The sequence below is a fragment of the Opisthorchis viverrini genome (genome assembly GCF_000715545.1).
Source record: "Opisthorchis viverrini unplaced genomic scaffold opera_v5_34, whole genome shotgun sequence".
In the NCBI taxonomy this organism is placed as follows: Eukaryota; Metazoa; Platyhelminthes; class Trematoda; order Opisthorchiida; family Opisthorchiidae; genus Opisthorchis; species Opisthorchis viverrini.
This window is the reverse complement of record NW_008751690.1, coordinates 278,580-299,547: the sequence shown is the minus strand read 5'-3', so window position 1 is coordinate 299,547 and position 20,968 is coordinate 278,580. Positions and strand designations below refer to the sequence as shown.

The following is a 20,968-nucleotide window of genomic DNA, read 5'->3' as shown; positions in this document are numbered from 1 at the left end:
GTTTGAATGGTGGCTGAGCCGACACACCTGACAAAGGAAGCTATTTCCCCAGTATGACTCGGGAAAACAATGAAATGTTTTTTCCATCTAGTGTTTCGACATTGTCTTTATTATGCGTGCATCACCGAAACACCTAATTTCCTTGTCTAACTTGCAGGAATTAAGCAACATCTGGACAAAGAAGTTGCTTTGGCAAAACAACAGATGCTGGCGTCCTTTATTAACCTGAGCAACACCAGAGCCTTTGAGCAGCCTGCACTTCCTCAACCTTATTCCTGGTGTTCCAATATCCACACGAGTGTTTCATCCGTATGCAATACCTTTCCAGTGGCTCCACTGACTACCATTGACAACCGCAGTGGCATTCTTAACCAGAAGCGGTGTGAAGGCATTCAGACAGGTTCGCTAAACCTTCTACCAACCTCGCTTTCATCTTCTCACCCATCCACACTATCGATGACTATGATGCACTTTCAAAACGGACTTATTTTCCCACAAAATCCAGGAGTGATCCCCCAAGATGCTGTTTCCTCTGGTTCTGCTGGAACCTCAGGATCACTTATTGACCGGGGTCACGATGAATATCGAGGGCTTATCACAAGTGACACAGGTAGGTATTTGCGAGCTCTTCAATTCAGCAGTCGGTTGTTTTTGCTCACTTACCATACTTGGCTAACTCCTCTAGCAGATTGATTGCACCAGGGCGCGGTTTTACACTCCATTGCTTGATTCTATTCATAAAATTGTTTGTAATTCATAAAACCTAATTTTATGATGGAATGAAATGCGACCATACTGCAAATGAACAAATTATAAACAGGTTCCCTTAAGCTACCATTTGGTTGTTGAAGCAGTTCTACACCAACTTTGACTGAACATCGTTCTCATTTTTCTGACAGTCCCCCAAGATGCGCGCTCCAAGAGGAATTCCGACGCGTTGTTTGAGAATCATCGCAATATTCGGACCAAAAAACGGCTCCAGGCGCGACGAAGAGTTGGAGCTACTAGCATGGACCTTATGCTTTCAAGCAACACAGCACTACAAGCAATAGCTTCCGTTCTTCAAACAAAAACTTCAGCGGCCGGATTTTCAGTACCTGTTACTGCCTCACCCACAACACCTTGGAATCAGCTTCCTATGAATTCTGGTTCACAATCTGAGCATCCCCTTCAGTACACTAAACAGGAATGTCCCGTAAATGAGAGTTTGATGCCTCTTCAATTTTCAGGATTCCAGAGACCTATTGGGCATCTACCCGAAGCCATATCCTGCACAGTTTCTCCAGTCCAAAGTGCAAAGTTGCTTTCGCAAACAAAGTACCCAGCCAAAGTAGGGGAAGCTTTGGCGAAGACATCGGATCAGCCCACATACGAAGGCGAAATGCTCACAACCAGTCGGAATTATATAACAGCGGCGCTGGAATATTTTAGGTTACTCAGCCAACCAATGCAGTATCCTAATGATCCATGGCTGCGAATGCTACCACAAATTTCCTCACGACCGATGCGGTCAACAAACATGAGTCCAGTAATGGTGCACACACAACTTCGCAGTTCGTCTGGATCAAACACAAGTTCCACCGAGGAGGTTGATCTGGCATTATCAGACCTCAAGGAGGGGACGAATGAAGTATTCAAATGTAACAGTTGTACTAAGTACTTTGCCACCTCTCATGGACTGGAAGTACATGTCAGAAGGTAAGTTATCACAGGCTTCATCTCTCAAGTTTTGGTATCAACTAGTTGTACGAAATGAAAGGTCGACTACCTACTTTCACTGAGTTCTTCTCGCTACTGTTTGGCAACATAAGTATAGTTCAGGCAAATGTTGGACCGATTTGGAAAGAATTTCAAACCTTTTCTAATTTATTTTGATCCACTGTGTCTACTCGTAACACTAATAACGCCTTTTGTACGCCCAAATGTCTCACGGTTGAAAGGGAATTACTCGTCATACTCTTGGGAGGCAGAAAAAGATTGAACTTTTGAAGCGAAACAGCCAGAATTACCTTTTGAAAACAATCCAATAAATACAGTACAGTGGCATTTGTTTGGTATCAGAATGAATGGAGGAAAATGCACGGTAAAGGGATTGGTGTGTGGATCTAAAATATAATCTGAGAATTGAGTTGAAATTCACTCAGGTAAAACTGCTACCATGTCGCGCAATCCAGTTTACGAGGAGGTTAGGACCAACAGGCTTGCGGCCACATCGCCACTGGTTTGATCAATCGGTTGGTTCTGTGCTCATAAGGATAATTCTTTTCAGCAGTAGTGGTTACAGGAGCAGTGTTAATGATCAACTCAAAGATGGACCCCTTACAAAAAATTACTCTAGGTGTACTGTTCTTGAAGGAAAGGACTGCACTTTTCGGAAGCTGATGTAATTTAGCACTCTTTGGAAGATATAATATCATACCATCAAGGTGGAATTCAGTTGAGCTCATTAGAGGGGAGAGGTTATGATGATGGTGAGTTGATCACTTCGTACATCTATCGTGTGTGCTTTACTAATCAGAAATACATTCGAAGCTGCTACTGTGCCTCCTAAGTAAGTTCAACCACATGGGCCTGCTGAGGTGACTACTCTGTAGCGGTGTACGTCTGTAGTTAGTTCGTTTTTGGATAGTTACTTCTCCAAGATAATGTTTGTTGAAATTCTTTCGAATCCTCTGTTTCATAACGAGATGAAAACATGCCAACAACGGCCAGTCGTTTTTGTTTTGCTTTGGCAAAAAGTCCGGTGTTACCGGCTTTTAGTTAACTTTAGCGATACCGTAATCATACAAGTGCATTTAAGTTCATACAAAACACGTGAACAAGATCTTCGGTTCTGGAAAATGTTCAGCTTTTGTCCAATGCGTTCTCGAAATTTTAGTTAGATTTAGTGCACTCAAAATGGTTATTTTTGCAACTCGGAGACCACGAAAATCAGTACGAAATTCCAAAAATTGTATCACTGATTGAGCAGTTTAATGCACTTTTCCCCAAAGACAGACCAACTTAGACCGTAAGATTCTCGAGGGGTTGGCTTTCATTCTAGTTGGTGGTACAACATACCTAAAGGGGAACACTGTCGTGTGCTCGCTAGAACAGTGTTCACATTCCGGAAACTTACATCTCAGCGTATAGTTGGGGTGACTTGATACTTTTCGGTCGCTTGGATTTTACTGTCTATGCAATGTATTTTCATTTCCATCACCCTTATCACCTCTGGTGGCTTTCAGTCACGGAGACTTGGGTATTCGCTGCAATATCGAGTCCAAAATGGGACAGACTGAACACTTAGTGGGCAGCTAAATTGCTGTGCATACATGTAACATCTATAGATAGTTTTTTGGCAATTCCCACAATACACACGTACGGGTATGCATTCAAATATGACGTTACAAACTAAGTTCTGCAGAATATGCGCTTTTGTTTTTTTTATTATGCACTAAAACCAAAAAATGTATTGATCCCAACGACAGCTACGACAGAAAAAAATGAAGGTAAAATTAGGAATTTTTAAATTCCTGACCAGTTACACTTTCTGAACGATTTATCTATCTTTTCCAGTCATTCTGGTGCAGTGAAGCTGTATTCGAACAGTCTCTGAAACAAAATATTTTTCAGCTCCGAAATAAATTAACTTAAAGTGACAAGGTAAAAATAAAAGTTCATTAGTGATCTGACAAGAAAAGTAAGATGATGAGATGACGCACGTCAAAGTACGATTATTGCCAGCGCTGTTCATGGGAAAGACGAGGTGACGTATAGAGACTTGACACATTACTGCATACTGTTGTACAACATGACAGTTATTGGATTGTATTGCTTCAGGCTGCTAATTCCCATGTGCTTGACCCAATTTTATTTGACTTATCAAATAATGTCAGAGATTTACTCCATGTCAAAATAGTGACTTCCAAACATGACATGCGGGGAAGTTAGGAAAACATTTCGAGGTAATCTCAGGTGGCCCACGTATAAAACGATTGAGGTCTTGTCCGACCAGTTACATCGAAAAGCTCACACGAGTACCCAAAAAACAACTATGCAGGGAGAAGTGCAAATCCTAATTCACCAGTGCTTTACGGCCAAAGATTCCCACATCTGGTCCATTGTTCACAAAAACAATTTAGACTATTATTGGATGGTTTCCAAAATCAAGACTAAAACTGACCTTTTAATCCTTTGACAAGCTTAGGATGAATAAGAATCGTTCACTCTGGTTTTTCACATCGAATGGTAGTTTGCTTAGTCCGCAACACAAAAATATTTAAGAACAATTGTAACTACTCTGGGTATTCCCAACAGCTTTACCACCAACAGTAGAATTCAACGTACATTCCAATGTATGCGTGAAACGTATTGTTGACTAATCGGGGTATACTTATTTAATATGTGATTTTGTTCTGTAGAACGCACGCAAGTAAACGCCCTTTTGAGTGCCAGCTTTGTCAGAAGAGTTTTGGACACGCCATCAATCTCTACCAGCACGAAGTGATCCATTGTCCAGATCGACATTTTCAGTGTCATGAATGCGGGAAAACCTTCAAGCGGTCATCTACGTTGAGCACTCATCTACTTATTCACAGCGATACTAGACCGTATCCTTGTCAATATTGTGGGAAAAGGTTCCACCAGAAATCCGACATGAAAAAGCACACCTATACTCACACAGGTAAGTAGTGTGTAGATTTCTGGTTCGAATAAGCACACTTACGGTGCGCTCAAGTTCATTTAAAACGTACTCCAATGTTTAAATGCTGTGAGAAGAGTCAGTTACTTGCAGCCATTATTCAAACACCACCCACGAATTCGCTATTTCCTGAAAATCACTTTTACTCGGCTACAGCCAATCCGTATCCTAAAATGATGTTTTTATACTATCCATGGAGAAAGTTAATCCTTCGGGAAAGCACTGCAGCTCTCTTGTTCCCCCTTCGATACCTCGTTGCTGATAGGGAACAACACCAGCAGCTCACCGGCGAAGGTGTGAACTTAGTGGTCACGTTTTGTTGGTGGAAGCAGCAAGCAACTTTCAGTCAGAAGAAGCTAGAAGGTCGGCCGTAAATGACCTGACTGATTTCAACAACCGGACAGCAGGTGTGATCGGACAACTTTGTATGGCTGTTCTTAAGTGTCCAGTTAACGAGTATGTGCCGACACGTCCTGGGATGTCTGATCACTACGAGTCCGGTGTCGACCCCATGGAGATTTCTTCCCTTTGTGGGCATGAGCTGGGACAATCGCGAACGAGCAGTGCAATTAACAGGGAAACCCGCTAACTAAATAAACGTCAGAATTGACGCCTACAACCGAGCCCTAACATAATTATTTCGTTAGAGTCAATGAAGTCACTCCTCCAGTTTCAACAGAACGTGTTTGGACTGTCTCAGGTTAAAAGTGTTGAAATTTCGACGCGAAAATCATACACCGCGACAACTGGATTAGGAAGAGGGGAAATGAATCGAATCAAGAATTTACGGTTTGGCAAATCAACAAGTTTCATTTTTAATGCCACGGCTGGTCGGATATTAGAACATTGGTACCACAATTCTGGAAGTCTCTCGAGTATGGAGCTGGAGGTACTCTGGATGACAAAAAAGTTAGATTGATGCTGCAAATGCTGGGCACCATCTGTGGATTTATTTTGCCGAAACACATCAGAGACTCGAACTTTGAGGAAAATACTTAAACCTTGCCATAAACGTTTTGTGAGCAATCTTTGTTGTTTGAATATGAGAGAAATACTGGTGTCGTCAAATATTCTGACTAGCTTTCGCAGTATGGCCGATGACTAATTCAGAGGCATGGAATTGCTCCAACAAAGAGAATTTAGTCTTCCGTTCATATAAAATGTCTCAAGACGTCGTGGTAACAGCTGCTAAACCTGAAACAAGACGCAGCAACGATGCAACAATCCACGCGAACTGTCGTTCTTGTTATATGCACTAGCAGAAATGCTCCCTCGGAATAAAATCAATGTATATCACTGAATTTAAAATCAATACCCGCTTACCGCTTTCGCAAGAAATGGCAGTTGAACCGTTTTTGCCAACACAGAATCCACACATGTAAATAAATTGGCGGAAATTGTTACCGGCAACAGTATTGTCACTCACAGGGGCGACCCAGCCAACCTCAACATAGTCGTAGCAAACATTCGGTATCATATCTCGGCAGATCGAGGATGGTTACTGCATATTTCCGAGTACATATAACTGACATTTAGAAATATGAACATACGACCAGGTTTGATTTGTTTGGCGTCACCAGACGTTGTGGCCCCAAGACTTAAGAACCTCAAAGATAATTCAAGTGTTCGTAGTTTCAACTTTGGAGATTCAGTGTGGTCTGTAAGTTGGAAGGGATAAACCGATGAATACTCGCTTCTTGTGCAACCCGAAAATACAAGGCTATTTACGAGCTAACTGTCAACGCGAAGACACGCATGTCAGATTCAGGATATGGATCATTATAGCCTGTCTTAATAGGAAAGGCAGCGGCAGACCATTGCTGACGAAGCGCTGTCTTCGGTAGAATTCAGTTACAATCATAATGTAATCGCTCAGCAATAACATCCTCGTAGTGGTCAACTGCCACGGGACCCAAAGATATGAGAAGTTGCGCTGCAGAGTTTGAGTTCGAACCATTGATCTTCTGGTCAACTGATTCCAGCTCCAAGCGCCCAGCTGTTTTGATCTCACTCCAGTTGCTCATCCAAGAAGGATCAAAGGAAGCTTGCTGTTCATTCTATTGACCTGGTACCCAACATGACAGTTGACGAAACCATGAAAACCGCTTTGTAGCATCTGATCATTTGAACGGAATAATATTGGAATGAGACAATGACGTGTGCGCTGACACTCGAGCTGTCAGTATGTGTACCCACATCAATTAACCTGTCAAACCTGGGTCCCTATATCTTGCAAATTTACTTCCCCCTTTTACGGAGGTGTAGCTATGAAGGCTAAACTTTGACTGGCGATAGTCAAACTGCGAAACGGAAAGGCTGCCGGAGAAGACCGATTATTTGCCGAAATGTTCAAAGTGAAGTATTGGGGGGCACATGTTCTGACAGTTTTCCATCTGAGTTACAATGTCTGGAAAGCCGAAAAGCTCCACATCAAAACCATATGGTTGCATAAAGGGAAGAGAATTTGGCGTCAGTCAATAAACTACTCTTCTCTGTAATGCAGGCAGAATCCTGGCAGGTTGCCTGTTCAACTGGATGAATGATGATGCAATGGAAGAAGATGCACATGAACAACAGTGTGGATTCAGCAACTCGCAGTAAAAGTAATAGCAAATTCGTGCACTATCTTATAGAGGGTAAACTCTTCCATGTGTGATACCCCATGAATGCGACAATGATCTATACTGTGCTTTTCGTGGATGAGATTCAGTTGCGGGGATGCCACGAAAAGTCACAACAACGCTTCCAAAACATCACATTCTGAATGACCACAAACATCTGTCACTTATAAGGTGTTTGAGGTTTGCAACAGCAGACAACCTACATTCAAACTAGAGGCCATGACACGGTGTTGTGAACAGCACCTCCACCTCAGGGGTATCCAGGCTAGAAACTTTGCAGTCGGTGCTAAACCCCATTGTCGGATTACCAGAACGGGCTCTGTATTCGGCTGTTTGCGCGGAAACGTTTAGAACAGCCCTAAACTGCACGTGAGCGCTGAGTTTGTGGTCTAAGGAGCTGTTGTGTCGTTTTCACCAGTACATGAAAACCACAATTGGACGCTATACCTACTGGAATTTAGAATGCCAAAGTCCTTCACTTTTACTGACTGCGCAAGATCCATTGTATCCATTGGTTGGCTTGTATTCCGTCCACTGAGTTCCTAGAGCAAACAAGGCTAATGAAGTCGGCTGCTTTTCGATGCACAACCGGCTATACTGAACCGATTATCACATTACGTTGGACTTCATTTAACGCCATGTAAAGAACGGTATTTGAACCTGAAGATGACCAGGATTCTGCCATCGCGACAGGTTCTGCGTAACTTCGTAATTTCAGGACTCATATATCGGAAAGATCCAACATATTCTGACGAAATGTTATCCGTGCATTTTTCATGAACACAAGCATGTCAGTAGAACTGTGGCATCGTGTTGACTTGAACAACAGTCACCTGAGTCTGTGCAGCCTGCGGGTTCACAGCCCAGAACAGCATTGGACTCATCGGTCACCCGATTTACTCGTTGTGAACCACCACGAAAGCTGGTTGAAGTAACCTTATTCACATATCTAATTAGCACGTGCTTGATTCTAATAGCAAACTTTATACGTTTCTACATTTAAACTGGAGCGTTGTGATAATGAGCTCCACTGAGGAAATAATACGGGGACAATTAATTGGATAGGCACGGAGTCCTTCTGCAATATGAATGGAATAACGAATGAAGCCAGCTGGCTAAAATCAAAGGAGCAATACTTTTGTTCGATGTTATGTCGTTTTGCTTAAGCCGCCTGGTGGTCCACAACCGTCCTATGTTTGTTGCCCGGCTGACCTCCTTTCCGGGTCTCCACGTACCGTCATATTCGACTCCGGGCACTGTTCATGGCTTGACTTCTCTGGGCAAGTGTCCAGCGGATCAACCAGCAGATCTATTTCCGGTGCTAGTCGATCATCTGCATGCACGTATGTATAAGTCTTTGGCAGTTATGTACTTATAACCAGTGGTAAAATTAAGGATTTTATCCAGGTGCTGTGCGGTTTATTTCTGAGAAGTAACTCTCTGCTATGGTTGAATGTAGGGTTAGCTGAGGTCGAATAGTTTTTTTCTAGTCCTCAACCGAAATCCTTGTAACTTTGGGTTACATTATATGACCAGACTGCTTGTTTCATCGCATTTTTTATATATGTCTCACTTACCCAAGATTTCATCTTTTCTAGGTGAGAAACCCTATGTCTGTCTGCAATGTGGAAAGGCTTTCAGTCAATCCTCAAACCTAATCACCCATTCCAGGAAACACACTGGGTTCAAGCCGTTTTCTTGTCTCCACTGCATGCGTGCTTTCCAACGCAAGGTCGATTTACGCCGTCATGTTGAAACACAACATGAAGCGGATGAAAAAGTCCACAATTTTGCCTTAAATGAAGAGGAAAACCAGAAGTCCTTTTTGAGTCAGGTGGACATAAATGGAACGCGGACAGCGAATAGCCCTGAAGACATGCCAGTGCCGCTCACCACGAAGTCGTTAGGCAGCCAGTCCGAAAAGCCTGAAGCACCGAGCAATCCACAGATTGATTCAGAAAATTTTACTAACCAGCGCAAACAAAGTGGACGTCCATCTGAGGTTACTTCCCCCCTTCACAGCAATCTTAGTACGACGGACAATATTTCGAAAACAAAGGTCTCAGAGTTGGAAAAACCACTGCTTTATTCAGTCGCACTTCTCTTGAGAACCGAAAGCACTTAATGAATTGCCCACCCCGCCCCAACCACTTGAGATCTCAACTCAGTCAAAAGCAGCTGCCGATAGCTACGAGTGTCTAAGAAAGAACTAGTTTGAACTTTATTACCTCAACAAACGAAATTTATTTTGACTTTACATTATGATTTCGATCGATATCTGTATGATGAATTCGAACGCATAGGTAATTCTCATCAGTTGATGGTTTCACTTTACTTATGCATACATGCTGAATTATCTCATTGTAAAAATATGCGTTATTGGTACTGATGTGGAGAAGACGCACAAGAAATGTAGAGAAACTTCCGGCAAAGTGTCGAAACATCCGAGTACAAAGGGTTGCATGGTGGAAGAATGATTTGTTAGATGTCAAATAATACCTATTATAAATCAAGCAAACTTTTGTCCGAAGGGTTAAACACCTATTCGAATAGCTATGTGAACTGATCGTGGGTTCCTCCGTCCATACAGATGCAAATTTGGTCTGGAGGCCTTAACTTACACACCAAATTGTCCATTAAAAACTCGGTGTAAGGCTCAGGTTACTCTGGACATCGTATGAGCTTCATAACTGTCAGGCGTGCATGGGCACGGCTATTCCGTCTGCCGAAATGGTTTCAGCAGCCTTGTGAGTAGTGTTGCTTGAATAAAAATAAATCAATATATCTTCTGCTGCGTGCTGCTTTGATAACGATGAGTAACTGTAAAATTCGCACATCTAACAATTTTTGTCTCCTGTTTTACTGAAATACGATTACGTGACTTTGGAATGCGCTCCACCGAGGCTTCTCTCAAATCACTATGTTAATAACCATACCGGACGTAGACGAACCTCCGAAAATTACTATTTCGGGAAAGTACATGAAAGCACTCTTGTGAACAACACACTGGTGTACGATCTCCAGTAGACAGAGGACGCCTTCGGGAGAGGTCAATCGCCCTACCAAATTTCAACGTTTCCTCTTTGTTGGTTCATTTTTTGTAGCTAATATGTCCTGAATAACCAATAGTAAGGTATCACGATGCCTGCATGAACCGAGGAGCTAGTACCGTAATTAAGGGTCCGTTTTGCACTTATTTTGTGCTAGGGCTCTTGAGCTTGTAGATTTTTCATTCTTCGCTAACCTCCTATTCATAAAGTGCCGTCTGCTATGACCCTTTCACATAAATAAGAGTAAAATGTGAGTGAGCGATGTCAACTCTTACCCATTTCATCCTCTTCAAATGTCGGACCAAGTGCACGCATTTATTCCGGTCATCTAAATTCAACAGGAAGTAGTTCGTTAGGAAACACACAGTTACATACAGATCAAACCGACTTGAGGTGTAAACTTGCGAAAGTCCAACCTGCGCTTCTGATGGATGCTATCCCGGTCTTCACGCGTTTAGTTTGCCCAACTTTTCAAAAACATGAAACTTTTTGCACACAGGGACCCTTTTTTTCCTCTTGGTCCAGGGGAATTATAAAGACGCGTTTATAACGGGAAAAAAGGCATTCTTTTTTCTCCAATCTGTAAAAAATGAGCTTGATCATAGCAAGGAGATCACATCAAATTGAAAAGTGTTGGGTGTTAATGGATTGTAGAGTTTCTCATGAGTCTTAGATATTTTGATACCTTGTTAAGCCATTGTTCGCAAACAAACTTGAGCGAAATGTTCAACCTTTAATGCCATGCAGATTCCAGTGAACGTTGTTTTTTTTTTAACTTTTCGCTCTGCTACAAGGCGTTGTATCTAACTGCTGTTCGCACTCCAGCGCCTGGTGCCGAAAAAGACTTGCCAATAAAAACACACAAAGCACAAAGTTTGTGCTCTTGCGACTTTATGATATTATATTTTGCGGAGGACGGACCACACACGATAGAGCAGACGGTTTTTTAACTTTCGCTCTGCTACAAGGCGTTGTATCTAACTGCTGTTCGCACTCCAGCGCCTGGTGCCGAAAAAGACTTGCCAATAAAAACACACAAAGCACAAAGTTTGTGCTCTTGCGACTTTATGATATTATATTTTGCGGAGGACGGACCACACACGATAGAGCAGACGGATGGCCTGAATAAAAGATCACTAAACGTTCCGTACAGTATATCCTGGGTGGAATTAGCTATGGCTTCTTGTGCTCCGGGTAAGAAAGTGATTCTCACGAATTTGTTGAATCCCTTCAGAAGACGTAGCTCAGGTCTTCACCAGGGATACACGGTAATCATCGATTATTGGTGACTGATGTCATTCATCAGGCTGATAACTGGTTGCGAACTGAATCAATACTCAGCTTGAAACTGCTGGAACTTTTTCAAAAAAATTTTGGTGAAATATTAAGTTAAAATATCGCCCTTGACACAGTAAAATTTGAACTTGAGATAACGAATTAGAATTTTTAAGAAATTCTCGGGTCGTTATAGCGGCGTCAGGGCAACAAACTACACTTATCAGTGTACAATTCTACTGACTAACCTAAAAATGCTCCCTTGTAACAACATTCTTGCATGGACCCTATTACACCATCGGTTGAGAATGTTTAGATGAGAGCGTGTCGCACAACTTATATGTGAAAATCGTTCTTTTAAAAGCCAGTGGCCATTCCCCAGAGAGCAGTCTCAAATCCAAATGAGGCAGTTTACAGTCCCTGATTGAATCACGCTCCTGCTGTTTTATTGTTTTATGCCTTTGCAAACACATGGCGGTCAAACTAGATAATTGCATAGGCGTGGGCGTCGAAACGGAAACATGAACTCTTGCAATCCCACTGAAATTTTATATCCGAAAATTTCAGCGCTCCGGGGGCACGAGGTTATCTGAATCGCACAAATTTTAGCCCTGGAAAGTGAGGAAATTCTATCTTACGAGGCAGTGATACCCTTAGATCAAACATGCTCGCGGGTATGTTAGCGAAAAACATTGCAGTCTGGCTAGGCTTCTGCAAATAAATTTCTCATCGGTTAGTGAAATAATGGTGCAGTCTTTCAGCGCCACAGTTATATTTGGAATGGAAATAAAATGAGCCTGGAAGCGATTATTCATGGCGAAAAAAAGAACTTCAGGCTATTCGTTGGTAAAAAGAGCAACCCCAAAACTAGCATAAGAGCTGTACGTAACTGATAGCATGGTGAACGTGTTTTTGTTAGGCTCAATAGATATCTTTTTTAAAGGTAACTACTCACAAGTTTGCTGAAAACTCTTCGACAGCCCACGACCGGTTTTACCCTTCTTGGGGCTCATCAGGCAGGCGCAGCTCCCGAGTTTCCGTCAACGTAATGTTCTACTTGAACCCAAATTGGACTCTTTTCGAGAAATACACTCATTTGCAAATCAATTTGGTCTTCACGAGAGACACAGTCACTTGTAGAATATCATAAACAAGAGATTCAGTTGAGTCACTCGTGAAAACCGAATTCATTTTCAAATGAGGCTACTTCTCAATAGATCTTATTTATCTGCGAGCTAAAGATCTTTCTCTTGGTACAACCATGGGAAAGTTTGACTGTTGTGGGTAGATGGGAAAGGTGCTGATTATGTCTTTTTGGATTCCGTTAACCCTTGATTCGGACTTCAGTCGGTAATCTAATCATAGATGTAACTCTGCGAATGACTGCCATTCTCTGCAGTTGCCCCAAAATAACAATTCCGAACTCATTTGAATGTATCTGTTGCTCACGCATTCGAAAACCAGTCGACATTGTTCTAGAGGTCGCAAACTTCTCACTGTGTAACGAGAAAGCTCATCAAGTTTAGGCGCCTGGTCGACTGGACAATTATCCCAATGTGCTATACGGAAGCCAAACTCCCGACCATGTGGAAGTGGCTATATTTTGTTGTTTCACGCGTCTGCCGCTGCTTTGTCGCTGCAAAACGTAGTTGTATGATTCCCAAATCGGTTTGCTCTTGCTGATTCTCTGTGGACGGGTTAATTCCATAGTCGATAGTGGACAGCATCCTTGCTGGCACTTGTAGAACTTACCGAGTCCAATTTGGTTTTCTATAATAACCGGTAAATGAGATGAACGAAGATGCTCCTTGTCATGAATAAATTGTTCTTGCACAAGACTGCCGCTGAAAGGAGCTACCAACTTCGATATATTTTGCTAACCAAGTCAATTGGTTTTGAAAATACACCACCTATGATTCGGCTATTTCAGATTTTAACAACAGTACACTGTGTGAGAATTCAGCTGACGAACTGGTACAAGGTTTCAACGATTGGTACTACTCCGGACAAGTATTTAATCTATTCTACTGTTTCAGTAACAGGTGCGACGATTTCCCTCTGAGAGGCATCACTGTCCTATTGTTTAAAAATCCTTCCATATATTATTGCTTGTGGGCCGTGCGTGGGAAAATTCCACTGTATAACAGTAAAAGACCCGTATAACACAGCTGCTGGCAAATAGATCATTTCACTCACAGGGAAAATATTGTGCAATTCCACCTGGCGCCCTCTGGAACAGAAGATAACAGGACCCACAGAAGTATGGATGTATTTTGCGTACTGCTTTATTCACTCTGCGGTACCCATCCCTCCCCCCACCACACACACTGAAGGATGTGACAAAACACACTTGGTCATCTGAAGCTAGACGGAGTATGGGTGGAAGCAAGGTGACAACTTGTGCATCTGAACAGCACTCAAGACCAACAGTAACAACCAAAGTGGAGCACGTTTAAAGCTGAAATCCCCGTTTATGGTGGCAGTTTGGAATCGCACACGCGCATATGTAAGTGTGCGTAAGAAATTGGGAGGCGATGGGTCAAGCAAGACAGAAGGGGTGAGCAGGTTTGACAAAAGCGGGCGAAAACTGCAGCTGTTCGAATTCCCACACGATGTTTCATCAGTCTCACTTGATAGGAAGGCCGAAGGCATTGGAAAGAAGCATAACACTGTTCACTGGATTGGGTAGAAACCGTAGTCTGTTCGGTGGTGAGGTGGTGGTGGTGTCGACCAACCATACACGTCCAGACTTGAACGATAAACCAAATAACGGGGCGTGTCTTTATCGTCTGTGAATTCCATTGTTTGACAGAGGTGATATCAGGTAAACCAGTTTTTTTAAGAGCAATGGTTTAGAACGGCATCTTAGAGAATTTATGTGTGCGTGCGTGTTTGCACTGGGAATGAGAATCCAAGACAGCTGAGTTTCGCAGAATGGGTCGAGGGAAATTAATTCTAGGCGAATACGAGCACATTGGAGTGTCAACAGTCGGTCGGGCGAAAGCAACCAAGCAAGCATATTGTTGTGTTAGTTGAAGAGCTGTTTTCTAATTGCCATGGTAGCAATACAAATGGAGTGAGCACGCGCGACTGTGTGTGTTTAAACCCGAGAAAGGTTTAGCAGATAAGCATCGCAATAAGTCATAAGTGACTTGATTAAGTGAATTCAACCAGAAACGTTGTGCCGTTCTTTAGTTACGAGCTAGATGTTTGGAAATTGTGAGATTTGAAACTAGTAGTAATGGGAGGGGTTGAAAAGAATAGAGTTCTTAAGAGCATTCGTTCTGGTACATGACGCCTGCAGAATTACAAAACGGAAGATCGAAATTACCATATTATTTTAGCTAGTTCACAGGTGTTGGGACTATTTAAATGTAGCCATAAGCTTGTCTTGAAAAATAAAAAAATGGTACAAAATCTCCTACAATTCCCGAAAGACCTTCAGAAATTCTGGGCTCTCATTCTTAATTAAGTGCATCACAAGAACGAAGACCAACTTTCATTCCCAAACAAGCACCCTTGTGCGTGACATTTGAGTACGGCTTCCCCCTACCTGTCTCCGCAACAAGTACTAAAAAGAGACAAGCGTGCAGCAACGTTACTTCACTTCTAGTGTATGTGTAATCGTAGAGTCTCCAGAAAACCGAATACTTACTCGGTTCATAAAACAATCCAATTCTCAACGCACTATTTACGGTTGCGGCAAAGGTGATGCATCTTCTTTCAACATGCAAAAAATGAAGATTCATAGTCTGCGGTAACGAACGTCGTCAGAAGGAATAGTGGTCCGTCGCACTGCCTGGACAAGAGGAGATGTTCCATGCTAATGGCAGCAGGGGTTTGCCTACCACCACCAACACAAATTGGAGTGGCTCAACAAAGCAGTACGCGTCCCGATCCCGGCTCTATACAAGATCCTACAATAAAGTAAAATCAGGCCAGTATGACTCAGTAATTTCACAGTATTATTGCAAGGCGGGCCCATTCGATGGTGAAGTTGTCTATTGAAATTTGAGACTGAGTAAAAGTAAGCAAAGCTTCACCGAATCATGCGGCAAGTTCTACCTAGATGCTTGGGTGTTTTTTGCAGAGACGATATCCTTATCGGGAATTGGTCACAATCTTGAGAGTGTCTGCTGTGTTTTGCGATGACAAGCTGATCTGCGATCCTAAGCAGAAGGTCACCACAATAGGTCACTGGCCTTATTACCTTAGAGTAGTATCACACAAGGATAAATGACCAACTAGTTCAACTCATGAGTCGAATCACGCGGAAAATCTCCAGCCTTCAATGGGGTAGAACGTTTAACTGAGAGAACGGTGAGAAAGCGCCAGAAAGTAGTTGGCTGTTGCCTTTGGTTGTGATAGGACCTAGATATTCCACAGTGGTGGATGAACGAGGGAGCTGTCTAAATCTAGTGTTGGCCAATTTATCTCGCAGCATAATTTCAAACTTTCTCAACCTGATCCGATGCTAGCTAATCTACTTGTAAAAAAGAATAGGCTAGGCCCGGAGTCATCCGGTTACATGGTTATCACTAGATCCCATTTTCGTACAATTTAAGTCATTTCAAAAGATAAGTATATCGATGACCCTAACCATGCAGCCTTTTGAGCATCTGTATTCGTAGTCAATATATACTTGGTGTTGGCAGATTAAACGAAAGCGCTGGATCATCTGGATTCGCCGTTTAAGTTCGAATTCGGCACTTGGGGTCTCTGGGTGACATAACACAACATAAAGCAACTTATCATCAAACCATCGTTGCTATCTCAGATCTATTTGAGGATGGAACATAAGGGTTGGCTGGAGGGTATTATAGACGACCACTACCTAAAACAAATGAAACAATTTTCATTGTTTTCATGAGGGGAACTACTCACAGGGTTGCTGAAAACTCGTCGACAGCCCAAAACCGGTTTCGTCCTTCTTGGAACTCATCAGATAGGTGCACTCCCGAGTTTCCATCAACCTTATGTTCTACTTGAACCCCGTCGTGGGCTGTTGACGAGTTTTTAGCAACCTTCATGAAAATATTCTGCGATATCTCAAATATCATTCCAACTGAAACGTGAGGTGGCCTGTGTGCAGTACATTCATATAAACGAGAGATTCGGTTCAGTCTCTCGTGAAAGGTAAACTGATTTGCAAATGAGTGTATTTTTTAAAATTTTTATTGTTATATAAACTCACGCTGGGATAGATAATTCGAAATTGTCAGAGAACATTTCCTAGCTATATCGCAAGACGGTTGTACAAACGCTGTCCATATGAGAAAGCAGGTAGTGCTCATTCATTTGTATAACCTAGGGGAGCAATCCTAGAGGGCAATTCCCTTTAAGGAGGCATGCTGAGAAGTACTTCTGTCGTGTGAAGAGCTTTTGCGAGATGGCAAATTTGCTGCTTTATTGTCACCTGAGGAGTCACTGTCTGTTCCTGAAACGACTGGCACGTTTGCAAAGATTAATAATTCGTAACGACAATGGGGTTGCGACAAACCAACCCTGGGACAGTGACCAAACTGCTAATGCTAGGACTGGGCAATGCCTTGAGAATTTCCAAGTTATTGGAAAACGGTTCTAGCCGATGAATATGGCAAGTCCACCGTGATTATATTCATGGTAACTGAGTGACTGGATCCGCGGATAAATTGCTCATTATACTGTTGGTAATATGAGGATATTCGGGATTTTTTGTGGAGACTTCTTCCTGTAAGTGAAGCCAACCTATGCTGAAAAGCCAAGAAGCACTGTACAGCTGTGTCATCCTTACTGGGAATCATCAGCAGTGCGCATCTCACGAAACTCCGAAGAGTCTCGAACCCACGACCTCCTGGCTAGTAGGTTGAACACTTAACAGCTCGGCCACGAGTGGCTGATCAGCAGTGTGATTAAATCGCACTTAGAGAGGATATAGCGCCGCTCATCGTTCAGTGTTCAAACTACAAGCCCGGAGGTCGCGGGTTTGAAACTCTTCGGAGTTTCGTGAGATGCGCACTGCTGATGATTCCCAATAAGGATGAAACAGCTGTACAGTGCTTCTCGGCTTTTCAGCATGACTGGTCCCAAATGCAAACCGATCCTGGACCACGGCGTGCAAACATGGCGTAGACGGATGGAGGGCGTGACATTTCGTCTTGTTCACCCGACTCCATCCGGAACAGGTACGCATGCCACAGCCAAAGTTACACTGTTGCTGTGACAGTAACTTTGATCTAACTGTGCCAACACCCTTACCTGTCATTACATTGGCACAACACTATCTGTATACAAGGAATACCATACTGAAAGTTTGGTTTGTCAGCTTCACTTCAGTGCTCTTCAGGCTAGACAACCGTATGTAATTAACCTCCGTAGTTCGATGTGTCATCGAAAATGCTCGACTGAGAATCAGTAAATCGCTTACAATGGTTTTTTTGAGTACATTCGGTTTATGGGAACCCTATTGCTGATGCTGAGAATATCCTCGACGTATTCACCGGTTAAAGTGGGCAAAGTGTGCATTGATGTATGAAGACCACTGGTTTGGTTACACATTTCTTAGAAAAATTATACAGAACTATTCTTAAAGTAATCATAGTCATTGCTGACAGCAATACCATAGGAGAGCACTGGTGAATCAGCGGCCTACAACTATGTCAGTTTATTTGAACATAGCCTTATAAAGAAAAGAAGAAAGAAATGGGGAAGGGAAGGAGACCTCTGGCTAGCTTACGACAAATATCCGAGGTGTCTGCATCTCCAACACTCAATCAGGCAACCTGCATGGAAACTGGCAATATGAACGCCACTGATATCTGTTGGCCGGCACATCGTTCAGTGTCTCCAGCCAAGCACAGGGAGGATCACGTAGACCCACACTGGAAGACCGACAGCATCAACAACGCCCTTTTGCTGGGAAATGGGAAGAAGCGGAACGAAGCTCAACCTAAATCACACATCGGTTGTAGCATAAACATAACGTATTCCAGCCTGTCATTACAAAAGCTATGACGCAACCAAAAACTGGTAGGGTACAGAAAGAAGTGAATGAGCTAACCCGTTCCAGATTCATAATTTGCAAGACGAATTAAGCGCGGAAACTTTCAGACAACAGGAAAAGAAGACATGGGAAAACAAACTCCGACAGACTTCCCTGACTCTCATAATTTCTTTTGGTTCCTTTGTGTTCAAGTCGATCAATGAAATTAACGCTTCACTCGGCTTCAATTTGATTCCGTCTTGCACAAACATCTGAGCACACCATCATCATCTTCGTAACTGCTATTAGGGATGACCGAATTACTATTTGATGTTTGCTATTCCAATACGGATTTGTTTCACTAGGAACTAAAGCACTGCATACAACAGTCTAGTAAGCAACCTACATCCATGCAGTGGCCTTCCTAGGTGATGTATCTAGTGTAAGCTACCTCCACTGTGCAAAATGGCTCCAGAACTCGACAATAAAAAGTCTTGAAATAGCATTCAGTTTCACTCTCATCTTCATCAACAAAGGTCGACTACTGTTTTCTTAACTTGGTGAAAGATCACAATGTCCCATCCAAGGCTGACTATTCGGTGGGGAACTAGCAGAGCAAATATAAAGGGCGTCCTTGATGGGTTGGAAAATTCTAGCCTGAGGATCTGTGGTAAAATTGGAAGCTAACTATGGCTGTTGTCAGGGGTCAAAATATCACGGTACCTGCTTGGGTATCGGTAAGGCGATTGACTCAGTGGATGAGTTGCGTGATTTAACTGAAAGGTGGAGGCTGATTTGATTTCATTCCCTCTTTAGCGTGTGCATTACTACTTAGCACCGCTTGGCTGATTGTTTGGATTAAGATGCCTTGTGTTGGTGCATTTATTGACGGGTGCTCACAACTCAGAACACTGACCTAATCCATTCGTGAGCCGAGTGTTGCCCCTTTAAGTTTACTTCGGTCAATCAAAGATGCCCCGCGCATCTGGAGTCTATAATATCCGCTGTCAAGAAATTAGAACAATATTACGGTCACAAAATACGTGTGTGAGATATTGACGGTCGTGCAACCTTGCTTCAATTAATGAAAACATTACACTTAAAGTGTGTGCGTTCTCAGAACAGGGGGTTCACTTATTGAGGCGCCAAATGACAGCGGTGTGGAGCCTCACCTGTCTATTCCAGCTGATGAGACGTGTGTCCATCTTTCAACTTGTGTGCTTTTGGCAACTGGCTTTAGAAAAAAACCACGCAGTGGCACATCAATTTTTTCGAGTAGGAAATTCGACTGAGACTCAAATGACAGTGACTTGAGTTAAACCCCAACCAAATATATAGCACAGAAGTCGCCCCTGTATGCAATTGGTTTGAAATTCAGGATATACACGTGTTTTGTTGAGTAAGCAGGCCACTCGCTTTGGTGGGGCGTACATGAAACCTCGATTTTCCGTACAAACAAGATGAGATACTTTTCCGGGGCAAGATGTGAACGTTTGTCACCACAAGTAAGGACACTGTATTGTTTGGATGACCTTAGAAACACGCGGTTGGTCTCTCCAGTGTTGCCCAACATACACTCACTTACAAACAAGGAATGAAGCAAGCTATTCCGATTTATGGTGCTTAACAAACGATCAGCTTCAACTGGTTAAAACTGAGTGTGGGTCACTAAAGTGTACAGACCCAATCCTGGGGCATATGCTTTAGTTGTCGCTCAAACTGTTCAAGCATTTTGAAATAATTCTTATCCGGTTTAATGTGATATTACGGCTTCAAACGTTCACTAAGCTCTATCAGGATTGGAGCTCTGCTTGGAAACTTCCTTCGCAGCCGTTGCTTTACGCAATGTCACAGCACACCTGGACAACTAATTATGTAATAAGCCCTCAGAAGTCTAACAGCATATGATTGACAGTTTTTGCACATCNTCTTTCAACGTAGTCCTTTTTATACATTGTGAACGACCATTCACTTCGCTGTGACGTCACAAGAAAATATTTTGTTATAAATGGACCACTTTGTTTTGGCACCAGTAGCGTTAAGCATTTAGTTTGACTTGCTAAATTCTGTGTGATGACATTTAATCTGGAGCGATTCCGTCTTTTCCAGAATGTAATGGTCTTGAGGACACGTAATCGATCAGAGTAAAACGTTATATTCAACCCTCCTGGGAACCGCTTCAAAAATGTTTCGTGCATAGCAGTGAAGTCATTTCGATACGTTAACTTGCTTCCTTTAAGAGCGGCTGAGCAAACAAACCAACAGTTTGCGTACTACCCACCGTCCCAGGTTTACCACGAAATACAATACCCTTCAAAATTAATTTGGTCCCGGCATTCTTTCATTGTGGCGTGAACTTTGTACACCTGTGATGGTT

At 42.7% G+C, this 20,968-nt stretch overlaps 1 protein-coding gene across 1 annotated transcript; it reads left to right on the top strand.

The window, feature by feature from the left end:
* Positions 1–204: 204 nt before the first annotated feature.
* On the top strand, positions 205–9,428 carry T265_13060 (hypothetical protein; the record flags this gene model as incomplete). Its single annotated transcript, XM_009167012.1, has 4 exons — positions 205–610; positions 900–1,698; positions 4,404–4,666; positions 8,904–9,428. Coding segments are annotated over 4 exons (1,992 nt in total), but the record flags the coding sequence as incomplete, so codon positions are not given.
* Positions 9,429–20,968: the final 11,540 nt, after the last annotated feature.